Below are 20,547 nucleotides of genomic sequence, written 5' to 3'. Positions count from 1 at the left end.
TGTTGTTGTGACGTGAGCTAGCTCCGAGCGAGCCCACCAGCCCCCCCGCGCCCTCCGGCCGCGCTAAAGTACGGCGTGTCGTCGGTACACGTTTATGTACACGTTTATATGAAAGAGGAACTTCACGAACGATCGGGACACGCACTGGAATCGCTTTAAATTAACTTGTTTTGACTTTATTCGGCTGGATTGAGTGTTTTCGTCGTGTCGTTGCGATGTGTCTTGGCTCTGAGTCCCCCGGCTCCCCCGCCGTACCGCGTTTCCACAAAGGAGGAACTCATGAAACTGCGGACAACAGTCGTCTTACCCGGAGATCGTCACGTTATCCCGTCGCAATACTGACCTAACCTAATACTGATGTGCAATTCAGTCGTATGTGCAATTGCTGTTGGAATTCATGTGCAATTCATGTGTAATTACTGTCAAATTCATGTGCAATCTATGTGCTGTCGTGACACATATTCATGTGCAATTACTGTCGGGATCACATGCAATGGTATTTATTTATTTATTTGTCTATGGGAGTTTTTATTTATTTATTTATAGGAGATCTTCTACTGAAAGTGTTTTTCAGACTTCCTATAAGTGATCTGTTCTTCTGTATCTACCTCTGTATCTACCTGCGTTGCACCAATGAAATTTCCCCATGTGGGACAATAAAGGAATATCTTATCTTATCTTATCTTTTATTTGCATAAACCATGGAGACTGAAATATGGGGTGGGTGAATCACAGTGTTTACATTTAACAGACCATTTGAATTAATATTAGTAACTGTACAGATGTGCCGGTACTTTGTACACATGACCAACACAATAACTTTGGGTTGGATTTATTGATTTTTCAAAGTTTAACTAAATGCACAAGTTATAAAGTTAATTTATCCTTTCTAGACTGCTTTCTACATACTTGAGGTCAAATAGGACAACTTGGCTCATGGCGTTTCCATAGAAACTATAACAAGTTCTTGAACAACGTTGAAGTGTGCAAAACAGATTTACCTCCAAAACTCAAGAGGTGACACTGCATGGCTCCACACTCTATTCACTGCAGGAGTGAGAGCGCACTCCAATGTAGAATCATCTCAATCGAACAAGTACAAACTATTATTTCCTTACCATATGTCACATAGAGCAATAAATAATATGTAAAAAACAATACAAATGAAATATATAAGGGCCGTATTTTCTCTGCAGGTGAATTTTGACAGTACACAAGTAATTCATTGAAATAGTTATTTTAAAGGCGGTATGGACGATTTTTCGGCGATTTGCGAACGCAGGCGGAAGTGCGCATGCGCCCTCCCCCGTGCGGACCGATACAACACACACGTGCGTTTGTTTATTAGCGCAACGGAGCGCATCGCTCGTCTCCCGTAGATTTCTGTCCACTTCTGCGTCAGCTCGAACTGTCTTTCTCCGTCTTCATTTTGCCCCGTACACTGAGGGAACTATATTATGATAGATCCATGCGCTTAGGCACGCGGAAACGTGGGGACGAGCCTGACGCAGCTGCAGGTGAGCGGTAGGTGCGTTTTATGATTGATACGTGGCAGGACAAATGATTTATCTACGCCACGAGGAAATATGATAAAAAATTGCTGAAAAAAATCGTCCATACCACCTTTAATTATGATTCAAATAATGGTTATCATGATTTTAGCCATAATCAAACAAACCCAAAATATCTTCAACTTCCAAATATCCTTGGACTACAAACAATGTATGACTTTTCGGCATCTTTATTTTTACCTATAATTCTAACTAAATTAGGTTATAGATGATATAATCTGATCTAATCTGATTAAATTCAGCCCAATACAATAGCTCTAAAATATTGCCAGAGCTAATCAAAAGCTCCGGATTAAGATCAGCATCAGTTATGAAAAGAAAACATTCTAAAACTCCAAATTGAACTGAAGAAGCTACTCGGAAAAAGGTGTCTTTCCCTCTCCAGGTGGGTGGGGAGTCCTTGCCCCAAGTGGAGGAGTTCAAGTATCTCAGGGTCTTGTTTATGAGTGAGGGAAGGATGGAACATGAGATTGACAGGCGGATTGGTGCATCGTCTACAGCGATGCGGTCGCTGCATCGGACTGTTGTGGTGAAGGAGTCGAAAGGCAAAACTCTGGATTTACCGGTCGGTCAACATTCCTATTCCTCACCTATGGTCATGAGCTTTGGGTAATGACCGAAAGGATACAAGCGGTCGAAATGAGTTTCCTCCGCCGTATGGCTGGGCGCTCCCTTAGAGATCGGGTGAGGAACTCAGTCACACGGGCGGAGCTCAGAGTAGAGCCGCTGCTTCTCCACATAGAGGAGCCAGCTGAGGTGGCTCGGGCACCTGTTCCGGATGCCTCCTGGGCGCCTCCCTGGGGAGGTGTTTCGGGCAGGTCCCACCGGGAAGAGGCCCCGGGGAAGACCCAGGACACGCTGGAGGGACTATGTCTCTCGGTTGGCCTGGGAACGTCTCGGGATTCCCCTGGAGGAGTGTCTGGGAAAAGTGAAGTCTGGGAAAAGTGAAGTCTGGGAAAAGTGAAATCTGGGAGTTCCTGCTTGGACTGCTGTGGAAGAAGCGGAAGAAGGATGGATGGATCGAAGCTACTTGGATGAGTGGCGAAACTAGAGCTGGGTTGAAAAAATCGATTTTCCAATTTTTAATCGATTCGCATATTAATTACCGATTATCGATTCGTACATCCAAAGATCGATTTTTTTTTTTTTATTAAAAAAAAGGAAAAAAAGAAAAAAATTGAAAAATGCTCAACGTTTACATTTTATACTTCCAGTTTCAGTACTGGCAGTGTGTGAGCAGTTTTAAAATAAAAATGCTTTTGGTAGCAACCGCTTTTGGGTGAATTCTTAATTATTTTCAAGCATGATAATAATGCACTGGTTAGTGTCCCAGTAGGAATCCACTGTTGCAGAGGTAGTCACCTCAATGATGTCCTCCATTTATTGTCCTGAATTATCTTTCTTGAAGGTAGATTGACCCTTAACCTTTTCATCAGTCTTCCAGCCATCAGTAACTACCAATACTTGTAAGATTTGCTGCTTAATATTGATATAATACTAGTTTTAATATGTTGCTTCTCTACACAGTCATGAAGTGAAGGAAACGGTTCAAATATATTTTTCTTTTTTAATAACATTAACCCCCGGATCGAATCGAAATTGGATCGAATCGGAAATCAGATCGAAATCGGATGAAATCTGAGAAAATTTGAAGAAAAAAAAAAGATTTTGAAACGTAAAAATCGGAATCGAATCGATTCTTGAAATTTGAATCGAAACCCAGCTCTAGGCGAAACATCTTCACATTTAAAACTGCAGTTGATCTGATTGAGCTTGGTTATGAGGAAGCACTACAAAGCAATACAAAAACATAATACAAGATGCTAAATTGTATTGGTATTGGCATGTTCAAAAATAGAATATATAATAGAATATATAATAGAATCATAAACTGGGGGAAAATTGAGTGCCATATCTCGGTTTTCCTTGAGGTATACAAAACTAAATAAAAAACTTTAAACAGGAACTTTGGTCTGCAAGAATATCCTCTCAGTCAAAGCCTTTAGATCATGATATCCCGGTGCTCTCAGCCTTGAAATGAGGTCCACTGATCTACAGGGGGCCCATGGTGTCTGCAGTCCCACTTTATAGCCTGGCAAAGCACCCTGAGAACCATAAACAGCACCATAATTCTGCAGCAGCATGATGTTAATAAGAGGGAAAAGAGAACTTAGACAGACAGAGCGAGTGACAGTGGTGACAAAACACTTGCCCTAACAGCATATGATGTGATGGGACAGACTCACCAGGCAACAGCCACTGATTGTGTGAGACTAATGGGATCATTGTCTGAATCGATAACACTGTACCAGTACACTATTATTAGCACAGTGTGCACAGCAATGATGAATACTGCTATGTTATGACTATAATTTTCTCATCATTGTGTTAATTTGGGTCTTTTTGCATAAATCATTTCCCGAGTTGATTAAAATCACAGATAAATTATAACTTTTCCCACCAACACCATAGCTACAAATGCAAACAAATGTTTGTTATTATTTTATAACCACTTCACTGAAAAAACTAAAAAAAAAATTGTTCATGTTAGGTTTTGTGGAAGTGGAAAAAATATTATGATGATCATTATACATAGTAATTTTATTATGTAAATAGAGTATTTAAGATTGACAAATCAAAACGTCTGCTCCAAATGCAGTATTATAAAAGTAAATATTATGTACAGCTATGAAAAACATTGACCCTAAAGAAAATAACAAATACTCTCAGATTTGGTTCACAATGATCAGACAGGATCGTTAACAAACAACAAACACAGGATAACATAAGCGGTTCTTTACACATAATGAACTATATACAGAAACGACAAGACAAAGCCGTACTAATAAGTCTGGACTCTGAGAAAGCGTTTGACTCTGTTAGCTGGCACTACTTAAGGTGCTAACCAAATAAAAACAATGGATGATTTAATAATACAAATATTGGGGCACTCTACAATCGTCCAAAATCAAGAATCAAAATTAACTTTGTCACTTGACAGACTGATCTTGGAAAGAGGGGTGAGGCAGGGTTGTGCATGGTTCACTCTGTTGTTTGCCTTGTACTTGGAACCATGTACCCAATTCCGTCATATTCATGTGCAATTACTGTCGTGATTCATGTACAATTACTGTGCAATTCATGTGCAATTACTGTCGTGATCACATGCAATGGTATTTATTTATTTATTTTTATCTTTATTATTTTTCCCCTCCATCCCTTGTTAGGAAATGGGAGGTTTTGTCTATAGGAGTTTTTGTTTGTAAGAGATCTTCTATTGAGAGTGTTTTTCAAACTTCCTATAAGTTCTTTTCCTCTGTATCTACCTGCGTTGTATCAATGAAATTTCCCCATGTGTGGACAATAAAGGATTATCTTATCTTATCTTCTGTATAAAGATAACCTTTATTTGTCCCACAATGGGGAAATTTAAGCGTTGCAACACAGAGTAGGTACAGAAGTATAATAATAATAAACAACAGCTAACTTATAAAAACACTCTTATAGGAAAACTATTATAATCTTAATAACAATAATAATAACAAATATAGCCGCAAGCGGCAATGATCGGCCCTCGCCACGCCGCCGCCACGCCGCCGCCACACCGCCGCCACGCCGCAAGAGGAGGGGGCGCTAACGCGCCCCAATTGTCCTTTTATTACGCCTACTGCTGAATCTGTGACGCTGTCACATCTTCTCCCCTTTGTTTTACCATCAAAAAGCAATTTTATTTTGAATTCTTGGCAAAATGTGCGGCTTTGCCGCACAGACACCGTGACTCTTTGAATGAAAATGTGGATAACTTTTGATGGTCTTGAAGATGAGTCTCACCAAATTTCAGGTTAATAGGGCTGACGCCCTGGGAGGAGTTTGTGAAAGTCTAAAGTGTAAACATGTTCTGGCGATTTCCCCATTGGAATAACATGAAAGGTTTCGGTCATCGTTACGGCAACGCCATAACAATTATGACATGAGTCATTGACTTTTTTGATGGGGATGCTAAAATTGAGTTGTGTGTCAAATTTCATATAATTTCGCAAAACTAAACATTTAACCTCCATATAAAATCTGTAGGGGGCGCTGTGGCGCCAAATGAATTTATTTCACTTCAAGTAGGTTTAGGGCAAAGAGTTTAACAACTGATTCTAATTTGACGCAATTCGGACTTTATCTGCGCAAACGGCAGAAATTTTAAATATGGGAGATTTCTGAAATTCTAGCTACAGTTTGCGGCTTCGCCGCACAGAGACCGTGAGAGGTATCAATGTAATTTGGATAACTTTTGATGTCCCACTCCTCAGTAGCATTTTCACCAAATTTCAGCTTTTTAGGGCCAACGCCCTGGGAGGAGTTCGTAAAAGTACGACGTTTGGAAAAACTCCGAAGTCATGTTTAGCCATTTTTGAAGCAATATGGCCGACATTTGGTTGGGCGGACGGCGTTGCCGTAATAATATTTTTTACTTCTCTTGTCACCATCTACCTCTGCGCCAAATTTCATGATTCTACGATCAGATTTTTTTTGGGTCATTTCCCATCTCTCAATGCATTTTTGGTACATTTGGTGGCGCTGACGCGCCAATTTTTTTAATTTTAGAAAAGGGAAATAGCCAGAATGTAGAGAGGCACGATTTTTAGAGGCGTGCAAATTTTTGTGACTTTTCGTCAATGTTCACTGGGTGAAAAATAGGGGGGTTGGTCCCGAGAAGAAGAAGAAGAAGAAGAAAGAAAGAAAGAATAATATTCCGATGCGAAAACAATGTTTCCCATTTTTCAAATATCATAAACTATACATTTTCGGAAAGCGCTCGCGCTTTCCTACCTCATGGTGTGGGTCCCTGGTCACTGACGGGTACTTTCGATAATTTTGAGTGGGCTCCGCCCACTTTGTGTTTTTGGCCCTCTATACAGTAATAATGTTCAATTTTTGCCTTACATGCTTATATGCACGGAACATGCAAGAGATGGGGAACGTATTCGTGAGCTACTTAGCGCAAATGAGTGCTTTATATATATGTATGTAAAGTGCTCGTTTAGTGCGAACTTTTGCACGGGCTTCGCCCGTTTACAACGGTAATGTTCCATTTTCCTACAACTAATTAGTATGCACGGGGCGTGCATGAGTGGAGGAGTGCGTTAGTGAGTGTTTGGAAGTGGGCGAGCGCTTCGCGCTCGATTTTGTGCGCACTACGTGCGCACTTTCGCAGCCGTGCTTCGCACGGCCTTACGAGATTAATAGGCCTCTCGCCAGCTTGTGGCGCTCGGGCCTAATAATAGCACTCTTATTTACAGCTGTTATATGGACAGAGAATATTGCACCAGGATGATTGACATGACTATGTCTCAGATTGTTTAATGCATTAAACAATCTGAAACAATTTGTGGTGTTTCAATTGACGGGACACAACATAAAATTGCCTGCTATGCAGATGTCAGAATCAGAATAAGAATCAGAAAAAGTTTATTGCCATAGTCAATGAACAAAATTCACAAACATATGAACTTGTTTTGGTGATCTGGTGCAACATATAACAATGAACTTATAACCAAAAAAATATATAGGATCAAAAAGGGAATGCATTGAAGAAAAACAATTTAAATTTACTATAACATAAAAATAAAAATTGGGTGCACGGTGGATAAGGCGGTTAGCGCTCTTTCCTCCCAAGGAGGAGATCATGGGTTCGATCATGGGTTCAATGCGATCAACGTCACATGATCTCTCTGGGTGGAGTTTGCATGTCCTCCCCGTGTTACCATGGGTTCTCTCCGGGTTCTCTGGCTTCCTCCCACCGTCCAAAGACATGCATGTGTCAGGCAAAATTGGTAACTCTAAACTCTACTTGGCCCTAGTGAATGAATGTGAGTGAATGGTCGTCTGTAATGTCTATGTCTCTGTGTTGACCCTGCAACGAGTTGGCCACTGTCCAGGATGTACCCCGCCTAAGCCCGAAGTCACTGGGATAAGCTCCAGTCACCCGTGACCCCGAAAGGGAACAAGCGGTAGAAAATGAATGGATGGATAAAAATAGGCTTACCATGTACCTAAACTTTATAGTTAAATTTACAGATGCAGTGCAGAAAGTGAACAATGCAGTGAGTGATTGATTAAATTGTAATTAAAGTGGCAGATGTTCATGAGTCCAACGGCAGAGGGAAAGAAACTTCTTGTGGCGGGAGGTTCTGGTCCGTATGGTCTCGAACCTAGAGTAGAAGGTGCTGAATTTCCGGGGGTCTGTGGCATTGGGGGCTCTGGGCTTGTAGTTTGTGATACCCGGAGGCCACTCCACACAGAGGTGGGGTTATTGTCAGAGAACTGCAGCTTTAGACGTGCATTGTACTGTGATGTAGCTCTCGACACCTCCATGCTAAATCCATACTTTGCATCCTTGTAGCACTCTCTGTCATCAGTCCTGTGAGCTGCCTCCTTCTGTTGCCTTAACTGCCTCCGTTTTGGTGTGAACCAGGGTTTGTCATTATTGAAAAATGTATGACATGACAGTGTCTGTGTACTCATCCAAACTATCTGTGGCCTCCCAGTCTGTGATGCCCAAACACGCATGTAGCTCCTCGACTGCCTCATTGGTCCACCTCTTAGAAGTCCTCACTACAGGTTTGGAGAGTTTCAGGCTGTGTCTGTACATGGGAATCAGGTGAACCATGCCGTGATCTGAAGAGCCCTCAGCAGCTCGATCCATGGCGCGAAATGAGTTGCTGGCTGTGTAGGAGTGATCTAGCGTGTTCTGCTCCCTGGTCAGGACTTTAATAAACGGTCTGTACTTTGGTAGTTCATGGCTGAGATTCTCCTTGTTAAAATCACCCAGGATAATACACAAGGAGTCCGGGAAGGGTCGCTCCACACTGAAAATCTGGTCAGTGAGCGCGCGCTGTGCCACCTGCACGTTCACGCTTGGTGGAATGTAAACAATAGCCAGACTGAATGTTAATTATGCCATTATTATTTTTTCTCATTACACTACTTGTATTATTTCTACCTTCTTTTACTCTTAGGTTGTGTCCCCAGATGTTGTGTTTTGTGAGTCTGTAAAATGTAAAACTTGAAAAATGTTTTTTTTTTTATAATATATATATATATATATATATATATATATATATATATATATATATATATATAAAAAATTGCACTACAAGAATAATTTAAGTCGTAATTTTATGAAAAAAACTCATAGTCAGTATTACGAGATTAAAGTAATAATTTTACGAGATCAGTGACTAAACCCATAAACTCTGTGTATTGGACTAACATTTAAGACTGCACAGCGTCCTCTGGGAGCATGGAACTACATTTGTGTTCGTTTTTGGCTAATTTAAGCCATCACACTGTTGGGATACATGTGTCAAATGACGTACTCTGGTGTTGGGTGCATGTGTGTTGTCATGACCATGTGTATGCACTATATGTCCTTATTAGCCATAGTATCCTATCATTTCATAACAGCCTGGGCTACATGGGTGCGTTAGGCTGTGGTTGTGTTACTCAGGCTGTAGGAGCTGGACTGTATGGATGATGGTGTGTGCCTAAAACATCGCTTTTTAATAATAATAATAATAATAATAATAATAATAATAATAACTTTTATTTATGTAGCGCTTTTCAGTGACCCAAAGACGCTTTTTAGCAGTGCCAAACATCATACAATACAAGCGTTAAACAGGAGGGGCTGAGTAAAAGCGCAGACTGCAGACAGCTGTTTTGGTGTCTTGTATATTTACTACGTTTGTCCAAGGGATGCCAAAAAGATTAGAATCTGTGCGTAAAAGTTTTGCTTCCCAGTGCACACGGAAATATTAAAATCCACAATGAGCACGTAAGAACAGTGACTGTGCACCAAGTGCCCACGTAGAAAAATAACGCAATAGAGGAGCATGTGTGATTGTGAGAATATAACACCAAGGCTCCTCCTCCTGTCTGCGGGCGGGTGTGGCACGGAGTATGGCTAGTGTTTGAGCCTATGGGAACGCTGAGCTCGGCTGCCCTTTTAATCAGCACACATGTGGGGCATTGTTTTAAAGGCCAGGAAACACTTTAACATATTGCAGGCTTTTATGTAGTTCTAAGCTGTTTACTCATCCAAGACCATTCTTTTGCTTCCTGGCTGTGGTGACCAAAGTGAATTGCTCACGTAATTTTGAATCGGAACATTGACACCGGCCCCTAAATGTTTTAATGTTGACATTATATTTGGAAAATCTATAATTTGACAACAAATGTATATTGCATGTATATGTTAAATAATGACTCTATTCTTATTCAATAATTAGTTTATTCTCGTAAATGTAGGACTTTATTCTAGTTGTGCCCCGCAATTTTTTAATTTGGGTTGAATTTTATCCTCAGTCGTACACATGACACAACAGATGCAATCATATGTAATTAACATTAGACTGGTTTTCATGTTTTTCTAATTATTTGATTTGGTCAGACAATAACTGTGGTAATATATATATATATATATATATATATATATATATATATATATATATATATATATATATATATATATATATATATATATATATATATATATATATATATATATATATATATATATCAGTTTGATCAGTTTATGATTGAAAATTACAGGAAGTAGTACTAAATCAGTCAATCTGTCCAATAAAAAACAAATTCCATCCAAAATAAAATAAAATTAAAATAAAAGGTGTACATTTATATTTGTCAAACAATAGTTACTGTGTACATTAAGCAAGTTATGGCCCCGTTTACAGTATGGTATCCAGGAACTAAAATTATAAACTTCACCATAACCGTTAAATACAAAACTTTAGTGAATCAGTCTTTGCATTTGACTTGTACATCACTAAATTATCATCAGCAAAAAGAAAAACGTTATAGATTATGTTTAGCAGCAAGTAGATCTACATCTACACTTTGGCTTGAGCGTTATAATATCGTGGTTGTGCTACTGGGCTAAAGTAATGTAGAGTCCACTGCACCAAGGTCAGTGAGACAAGTGGGTGTGTTAATGACCTCACAAGTGTAGGAGGAATAACTTGAAGCATTATCACGCCTTGCGACAATCGTATAGAAAAAGCCTCTTACATAACTACCTTCAGACACTGCAACGCATTGAACAGGCATCTTGCACGCAACAATTCGAGCATAGCAAAGGTTAATGAAAATGACAGCAATTAAGGGATGGAAATCAAACAAATAAATGTGATCCAAATGATCTATGTCTGTCTTGTTAAGTGTTGCATCATTTTGCTCAAGACTGTACATCAATGGGTAGTGGCTCCCAGTTTTCATTACAAATGCAGTCAACATCAGCGGTTTCAGATGTAAACCATGTTCAACTCTTCAGTTATAGCTCCCTCTACTGGACATATCAGTATATGCACCCATCTTATTTGTCTATAGAGGAATTCATGTCACATTTCACTGGAGAAACGAAAATAATGGATTTGTTACATAAAAATGCTGAACAAACAAAACATTACTATAAACAGATCACATTATACATAGACAACAATGCACTGCTGATTTGAGTATTACACTTGCCCTAGCTGCTGAATAAAATAAATGCTTAAAAATAAGGTCTTTTAGCCACATTTGTTCTTTAAACTGACTGTTTTTATTATTGTTCAGTGAAGCGTCTTTGAGTGTCCTGAAAAGCAATAAATAAATTATGATTATTGTTATGATTAGTATTGTGATGATATGAATATGAATATTATCGTAATCATTACCATCAACATTATACTCATACATGTAAAGTCCCTAGAGTCCCTAGGTACTTGACAAGAGGACATGTGAATATTCGGTCCACAGGATGGCAGGCTTAGTACTATTCTCAGTTTCTCACACCAAACTATCAGTGGCAACAACACTTCAGCCACTTTTGCTTGGGAGTTGAAACATGAACTGATCTTTATGCCAAAAATATGTATCACATTTCAGAGAATAATCTTTATGTAAAAACTCTACAGGGGCGGGATTATTTTTATTATCCAGGCTTTTCTCCAGCCTGGATCACCTCCAGACGTCCAGTCACATGTTCTGTGTCACACGATTAAATATACAGCAATGATTTATTGAAATACATATCTGAACGCGTATATCTGCTTTGTTGGCTCATCCATCCGATCTGAAGCTTTACACAGCTCCGTAATCATTTAAGCACACATGAAACCTTTAAAACCATCAGTGATACTTCTGACCTCCCACGATCTTCAACACTCAAAATCACAAAATCGTGACATGTAGCACTCTCTTTCTGTAAACAATAGATACAAATGGATGAATTAGATGGCAGATATACAACACGTATGCTTGAGGTTCAGGTGTGTGGTGTGTCGCTACTAAAAGCTATCAATTAAAAGAATAACACCAGCCCATCATTATAATTACTACTTTATTACACTGAGGAGCGAGGTCTATAGTTAAGTAATTCTGAGATTCATTTTAACTGTACCACATTAAGACAATGTGATGTCCCACTGGAATCATCAGTGTGCCTAGGACAGTTTCAATTAACGTACAAAAGATTAAAATGGCGTCTCCCAAGAAAGGATCCCTGACTGTACAGCCGAGAAAAATGGTTTCATAAATGACTCGAGCATGCAGCTTTTCAATCACAAAAAAATGACAACAAAATACATACAATACTATGCAAATAATATCCTCTTGAGTAAGTAAATCTCGAGTAAATCTTCATAACTGTTGATAGCAATACTGACAAAAAATACAATTGTTTGGGGTAGTACACATCAACTGATTGCAACTGCTTAAAAATGAAAGACCAATTTTGTAGTTTATTGCAGATTATGACTTTAATCAAGCTGATTGGTAACCTTGTGGCTCTCTAGAAACAGGACATATACTAAAACCAATCAGATCGTCAAAAAGGATGCCTAGACACTAATCAATATTAAAGCTTTCTGTGAAACTAGATACTTCAAAAAAGTATCAATATTGAGAGAAAAAAGAGAACGACTGGACTTTTTCTGAATGGTTTTAAGAAGGTCTCGATTTATGTCAGAACTTAAAAAAGACCACATGGTGTTTTTATCATTTTCAAAAGGTATTAAGGTCAAACTTGAAATGTTATTATCAAGACAAAATAGATAGAGCTGCAAAATGAAGGGCAGAATGTAAATGAGTAGGCATCATATTTCATTGCTTAAGTAATGGGCAACTTTAAGAGTAACAAAACATATCAATATTAATAATTGACACTGACCAATTAAGAAAATTAGAAACAAAAATGTGAGACTCTGCAGCTGCAAAGTTTCTCCTCCGTTTCCCTTGTGAATCAGTCAATGCATTTCTGTATGGAAGTGTAAGCAGACCAGTGAGACCTTACTTTGCTGTTGGCTGATTGAGGAATAGTGGGATGATGAATGGGTTAATCCACGCATGGATCCACTCCACAGTGATGGGGGTTTAGCATGGGCGCCCACGCCACTGACCGATTAGACGGCACCTAATGCTTTGTAAGATGATTACATCTATTTCAGGAGACATTCATTCCATCACTGAGTTACAACAAGGTTTGATTACATTGCTTTGTCCTTCATCTTTTACAAAGGACTTGGTCAAATGTTTAGAGCTGATCTTTGTTCAATCTAAGAAGTGCACAAGAAGGGAACACAACAAGCACAACAGGGAAATCTGTTACAATAGAATGCCATGTCTGGCTGTAAAAGCTCTACCACACTATCACACTATCACTCTATACTCTAGACTTTATCAGGAGGACATTACAGGACACTTCATAACCATTTCACAATAGTGTCTTATGTTGTTGTCCGCGGTGTTGTGAGAGTAGAGACCCAATCCAAACGTGCTTCCAGGCAACATCTGTTGCAGGATATTATGTAAGCGTTTAAAGTAGACATAATCCAGACAATAAATTTGAAAAAAGACTTAATGGAGTTCATCCACTGTCACAAGAAAAAACATTATTTAGTACAGTTGGTTGTTTGCAAACAAACAGCTTTTAAATCCCAGGAGGATGGAGATTTTCAAATGGCTTACTTTTACATTTGAGACAATAGAATAATTGTTTGGGGATCGTAAAGATGGCATTAAAGTTTTTTTCTCCCTGGAAAGGAAAGAAGAGCTAGAATATGATAGAGACCCTGGGATTTAGGGCTGGGACAATACATAGTCACCGTACCATTTTGTCACTCGGTTATGATACGCATATCGCATTGGAAACCATGTATCACAATACCATACTTCAATAACGTTTTGTGGTTTACTGCTTTCAGTTATAGTGACATTACTTTTGTAGGACAGGAGAGTAACTGTCAACTACCTGCCTGTCAAACACTATGACATGAGCAAATACTATAAAACTGAATTTCATATGGTTTTGTTTTCCACACTAACATGTGTTTGCTGAGTAAGTTACAGACAAAGCTGGTGTTGATTAAAAAAGGGAAGCAACTACAACATTAGCCATTAATGTGCATTTGCACTTTTAACAATGCCAGACAGATATATAGTCAGTTAGTTTCTAACTTTTGGAAACTTGACTGGTGCACTCGATTTAAATTAATTTAGGGCAAAGTATTACAGTTCCGAATAATATTGAAAGACAATACTTAATGTACTATATTGCAATCAAAATCAACTTTTTTTAAATACTTTATTTAGCAATATATCATGTATAGTAATATATTGAAATTGCAATATATTATGCAGCTATGTATTGTATCATCCCAGCCCTACTTGAACAGCTGGAGGAAGTGTCTGGGCTGAGGCTCTCTATGACCTGGATAAGCAGAAGATGGATAGAGTTAGAAAAACATATATTAAATATTACAATCTAAAATATTTACAATCCCAAATGACTTCTTGCGAATTCAGTTATTCAGGCAAAAGTGACCAACACTGAACATGGCACACGGACAGTGCATCTGGAAAGTATTCACTTTTTCCAAAATGGATTAAATTCCTTATTCGTCTCAAAAATCTACAATATCTTTGTAAATTCATTAAAAATATATATATATATTTTTTTGGGGGTGCACGGTGGCAAAGGCGGTTAGCGCTCTTGCCTCCCAAGAAGGAGATCATGAGTTCGATTCCCGGACCAGACCAACGTCACATGATCTCTCTGGGTGGAGTCTGCATGTCCTCCCTGTGTTACCGTGGGCTCTCTCCGGGTTCTCCGGCTCCTCCCACCGTCCAAAGACATGCATGTGTTAGGTAAAAATTGGTAACTCTAAATTGGCCCTAGTGAATGAATGTGAGAGTGAACTGTCTGTAATGTCTATGTCTCTGTGTTGGCCACTGTCCAGGGTGTACCCCGCCTAAGGCCCGAAGTCACAGGGATAGGCTCCAGTCACCCGCGACCCCGAAAGGGAACAAGCGGTAGAAAATGGATGGATGGATAATAATATTTTTTTTAAAACACTTGTACATAAGTATTTACAGTTAATACTTTCAATACTTTGTTGAGCACCATTGGCACAAATTACAGCCTAAAGTCTTTTTCTAATGCTACAACATTCAGGACAACAGGACATGTCCGCAGATCTTTCAGCATGACCATCGGGTTCTTGGTCACTTCCCTGACTAAGGCCTTTCTCCCCTGATTGCTCAGTTTAGCCAGGCAGCTCTAGGAAGAGTCTTGGAGGTTCTAAACTTTTTTCATTTACAGATGACGGCTGCCACTGTGCTCATAGGAATCTCCAATGCTGCAGAAATGTTTCTGTACTCTTCCCCAGATCTGTGCCTTGATACAATCCTGTCTCAGAGATTTACAGACATTTCCTTGGACTTCATGGTTTGGTTTGTGCTCTGACATCACTGTTAATGTGGGACTTTATATAGACAGGTGTGTGCTTTTCCAAATCATGTCCAATCAACTGAATTTATGCCGGGTGTGTTTGTTTTTAATGCATTTGCAAATAATTGTAACCTTCACGTTGTCATTATGGGGTATCGTTTGTAGAATTTTGAGGCAAATAAGGAATATAATCCCTTTTGGAATAACGCTGTAGCAACAGCGTTATTCAACAAAATGTGGAAAAACTGTTCTTCATCTGCCTGGATGAACCACCCTCTCTTCGCCTGAGAGGTTTTGGCCCTGTCCGTCCGTGGGATTAGGATCTCTCCTTCACTGTGGTTCTCCCTGAGGTGTCTACTATTTCCCACAGGGTTTTGTAGTTTTTCCTTGACAAGAAGGAGGGGATGTTGGGGGATGTTGGGACATTATCTTATCTGCTAATTTCCCATGAACATAATTGAATCTGCTTTTCACTGTCACCCTTCGAGGCAACTGCTGTTGTGATTTTGGCATTACAAAAGTGAAGCACGGTGAATACATTCCGGATGCATTGTAAGATGCATATGTCTACTTCTTGGGCACCTATTGATTCAGAGTCATACTCAACCATTCTGGAAATAAGCAAATAAATGAGCAAAAACCTAAATTAAGTTTTTGTTCGAATAAAGACATACTCAGTTAATAAATACTCATTGATAAAGCGACAAAAGTTGGCGCGCCCTCAAAGCTTTCCTGTGATATTTATGATCCAACATGAACCTGACACAAACTGCACTTACAAGACAAGATGGTGAATTGGCATTCAAACATTTCTGTGGTTATACTTACACTAGAAATATTACATTTGACCTTAATGCTTAAATATATATATATATATATATATATATATATATATATATATATATATATATATATATATATATATATATATTTCTTTTATAGAGGGGCATATACGAAGAATACAATATACACTTATTCATCTGGGCTGCACAGTAGCAGAGTAGTTAGAGCTCTCGCCTGACCAGACCAACATCACATGATCTCTCTGGGCGGAGTCTGCATGTCCTCCCTGTGTTACCGTGGGTTCTCTCCAGGTTCTCTGGCTTCCTCCTACCGTCCAAACACATGCATGTGTTATGTAAATTTAACCTAGTGAATGAATGTCTATGTCTCTGTGTTAAATTTGAGATGATCTGGCCCCTGTCCAGGGTGCACCCATGATCCCCTACGGGAACAAGCGGTAGAAAATGAATGAAGGAATTTACTAATCTATACATGTAGAATGTAATTAAATGTTTTTTTTGGGGGCATTCAAAAATGTTAAAATGTCACTGGCAATTTAGAGTTGCTAATTTACCTAAAACATACATGTCTTAGGACGGGGGAGGAAGCCGGAGAATCCAGAGAGCACCAAGAATCAAACCCATGAGCTCCGGGAGACAAGAGCTCTAAACGCTCCTCCACTGTGCACCTCAGATTGCATACAGATTACTGATTCTCAAAGGATTACTCCTAACTCACTCAATGCCATCTCCTTGCTGCTGTTCATGAAAAAACCCTAACCCGATCAAATTATTTAATAAAATGTTGGTCAACAAAGACTTCATTGGCCAATTAACACACCAAACAACAATAGTTTTAAGATTTTTCTACCGCAATAAGACAAATGCTGTGAATACAGACACACCCATCTGCTCCTCCTGGGTTTCAATAAAACAACTGATTTTGCTTCTCAAATTTAAATAGTAAGTCAAGTAAGATGTGTCAAAGCATATAATAATTCTTTGTTCACCTTCCTCAGGCACAAATGAGTCGCATGTGTCCATACTGTGGCCTGAGCTCACAGTCCCCTCGCCTTGATCTGTCCAAGCTGCAGTATTTGCTGCATTGTCAGTGGTGGAGAAGCTGAGTGGTCAGTCTCCAGCTGAGTGACAGAGAATGCTCCTCAGTGATAGAGCCGAGCAGCCGCTGTTAGACTAATTTAATGTACTTCTGTCGATACAAGACCAGTGTGGCCGCGAGAGACAGGAGCATGTGCATTACTCTAATATCATTTCCCCACTAAAGAGTAATGTAAGGAAATACAATTTCAAAACTGTAATATGATACTGCTTCTTTTCCAAGTAACATTGGCTAGTTTTGAGCTCTTCAACGAAGACATACATATATATTTCTGCAAAACCACCACATACATAAGAACAGAAAGCAAAAATTCAAAAACAAATGGGTCAGACCATTCTGTTGGAAACGCCCTTTGAAATAGTTCAAATATTTATTAGTACAACTAATTCAAACAATGTGTAGCCGTAAGCACACATATAATGTAAGGTTCCGTAAATGAAGCAAGTTAAATTATGGAGGAGCTTGTCCACAAGCTGGAGTCAGACAAAGCCATTTTTTTGTCATTATTGATGCTGATGGACTTGTGTGATCTCGTGGCAAGTAGTGGTTTGGTAGATGACAGCAGAGCCTGACATTTTACACAATTAACAATGCATAATGTGCATTTCCAACTGTGCTAGCAACCAGGAAAGAACATTGTCAAGAGTCAAAAGCAGTGCAACCTTTATAGCAGAACCCAGTACAAAATCAGTAAATGGGATTATCATGGTTGCAATTAACAAATCACAAAGACTGCAATTATTTAAGTAAAATAATTTAATCTGAAAAAACGATATGACCTGTTTTATATATCAAACAATGTAGTTTAAACCTATTATTTTAGCAATTCATATTTCAGACTTCTCTCAAATGTTAATGCTCCTGGTGTTTAAAATGTGCACTTCGAATAGAATCCTACTATTAACACTAGAAAGTTAACATTAACCCAGACCACTCTTGTTGCTTTAACAATGAAGATATTGTTCAACCCCTGCTTGTGCTGTGTAAGGCACAATTTCATTAGAGTTGCAGTAATATAATAAAGATATCAATACAGTCATGCATACCTCTGTCCTCAGCAGACATACAGTAGATGGATGAATATGAGCGGAAACGCCCAGAGACAATGGACTTACCGAGAAGAGCTTCAAACAGGTTACTTTTGAAAATCCCCATCACTCTCTGAATGGCAGTTTTGAGCTGCTCTTCCTCTGGCTTTGACAGTTTAGTGCAGTACTCCTCCAGAAGCCCCAAGGCCCGTAGAGTGTCTGTCAAGGACAAGAGACACAATTATCTCTTGTTTAGTTACAGCATGAAAGAAGCCATTTAAATAAAGACCAATCACATTTCACTCTACATTACAAATGTGGTCAAGGTGACATTTCAAAGAGTGCTTTTAAACTAATGTACATAATAACTGGTTTAAGTCATTGTAGTATTAATTGTTTGCATTGTGAATCATGCAGAAGAATCCCTGGCTTTGGTGAGTTGAAATGAAAGCATTCCAGAAACTAGTTCAACTGAAACTACTAAGTAGTAACATGCAGATATGAGTCGTATAAATAATAGAACATTTTGCTAGTATTCTGCAGAGCTACCGCAGGTCACTGAATACCCTACAGCTTAAGAAAGTTGCACCAATTTATGAGATGGAAAGAGATGGCTTAAGATAGACATTAATCTGCTTTATGTGGTTTCTACGTCCATTCCTCTGCTGGAAATTCATAAACATGTATTAACGTAGTCCGGTGCTGATGTGGGGTGAGTGATGGGGCAAAACAACCAGTTGGAGTTCCGCTTTATCCAAAAATGTAGAGGTCATGGTGGCTGACTTGTGTAAACAGTCTGGACAATACACTGAGCATAGTAGAAGCTAGAAAGGCAAAGTATTGATTAACAGGGGAAATGCACTCACCTTTTTTTCTAACAGGCATGGTTGGCTCAGTGTAAACTTGACTCTCAGTAAGGCCTGCAGTTTAGAGTCTTCTTTTAGACCTCCCTTTCAGTGCATGATTTAAAAAGTTACTTCCTTTAAGTGCAAGAAAGGTTGTATTACCATAAACTGTATTCACAAGCGGGTCAATGTCACTGAGAAGTTTAAAACGGCCCCAAAAGTGCAGTTCAGTGCCTGACAGAAGGAAGCATACCTACAACAGACCTTGGCACAACATGCTCCAGTTTAAAATTACAATAAAGTCTCGAACTCATACATCTCTCAGGGCATTGTATCTTTGAACATCAACTCTATGATACTGAGCTTGTTGTTGAAAAACAGTTTCAGTCTACAGATGAGCAAAGGTTCCTCTTCGCGAAAGCATCCTTTGGCTGATGGTCTGGCAGAGGACAGAAGCGCCTTGTCATGACAGATCCAGAGAATCCTCAGCAGACACAGGGGAGAGTAGAAGTACCACTAGACTCCAGGACAGGGGGTCTTCATGTCAGGACACTAAAGCAGCAGTGTGAGGAGCAGCTCCGAGTCAGGGTCCTGTCTGAAGAACAGCTCCACATCATGTGTTCATCATGACAGTCCATACAGAAATAACAAGACTGGACAATGTCATCTACACGCGTCTAGTCACAAGAAAAAGCCCACTCTTTGGGGGAAATAAAAGCGGATGACACAGAATTACTTCAGAGTTTTGTCTGGAGGTTTGGACTTGAGCAGGTCAATCAATTTGCCCCCCATGAGGTGTCTTTGGGAATATTATTCAAATTACAAAAGCATCCCAAAGTCGTATGCTGCGGTTATTCCCAAGCACACGGATAAAAATGCATGTTGTCAACTAGTTAGCTAGCATTCAAGCTAAATCAGCAGCCAGCGGCGGCGCCAAATAAACGATGCTTCTTCTCCAGTGCGACGCCTGGTTGATGCAAAATACCTGCCTGCAACTGTGGGAGAAAACGCATGGCTTTCAAATGTCCCCATCTACTTCAAATGCCACGGGAGGCTGCACCTTCACTGGGGGAAAATGCTGAGCTCCGGCCACAATGTTGTGTACAATCTCGGCGCCGCCACATCTCGTTTCTCCTTAACCAGGTACAGTAGCGTTAGCCTCGTGAACTGACGGCATCAGCAGCAGTTTGAACGAGCGCAAGAAACCTGCACGCGGCACCAGCACTTCCGCCTGTCACTTTCACAATAAATATTTTTTCGCCTGCAGCTTTACTCTGGAAATATCCGCTTGAAAATAGATTGCGAGTTAAAACGTCGGATACGCCTACAATTAGATTAAATAAAATTGCTGAGACGCTGCTTTGATGCCTTGATAAATTGTGAGTTTGATCTGCGTTTTTACAAAGGAGATAAAAGGTTGA

At 39.5% G+C, this 20,547-nt stretch overlaps 1 protein-coding gene across 18 annotated transcripts in view; it reads right to left on the bottom strand.

The window, feature by feature from the left end:
* Nucleotides 1-20,304, bottom strand: part of dlg2 (discs, large homolog 2 (Drosophila)) — a 141,617-nt gene extending 121,313 nt beyond the window's left edge. For 9 of the 18 annotated variants that reach the window (XM_072446841.1, XM_072446840.1, XM_072446847.1 and 6 more), the window contains exons 1-2: nucleotides 19,148-20,303; nucleotides 18,369-18,500 (exon numbers count right to left, since the gene is read on the bottom strand). In XM_072446841.1, coding sequence (XP_072302942.1) covers nucleotides 18,369-18,500; nucleotides 19,148-19,166 — 151 coding nt within the window. In that variant the 5' untranslated portion in view covers nucleotides 19,167-20,303. Of the gene's footprint in view, nucleotides 1-18,368; nucleotides 18,501-19,147 lie in introns of all 18 variants that reach the window. The other 9 variants (XM_072446843.1, XM_072446842.1, XM_072446846.1 and 6 more) reach the window with 5 other exon arrangements.
* Between the last annotated feature and the right edge of the window lie 243 nt (nucleotides 20,305-20,547).

The sequence above is a fragment of the Eucyclogobius newberryi genome, unplaced genomic scaffold (genome assembly GCF_026437365.1).
Source record: "Eucyclogobius newberryi isolate DKJ021-1_F unplaced genomic scaffold, fEucNew1.0.hap1 SCAF_15, whole genome shotgun sequence".
Classification (NCBI taxonomy): domain Eukaryota; kingdom Metazoa; phylum Chordata; class Actinopteri; order Gobiiformes; family Gobiidae; genus Eucyclogobius; species Eucyclogobius newberryi.
Note: the sequence above shows the minus strand (reverse complement) of the source record. Positions and strands in the feature narration are given on the sequence as shown.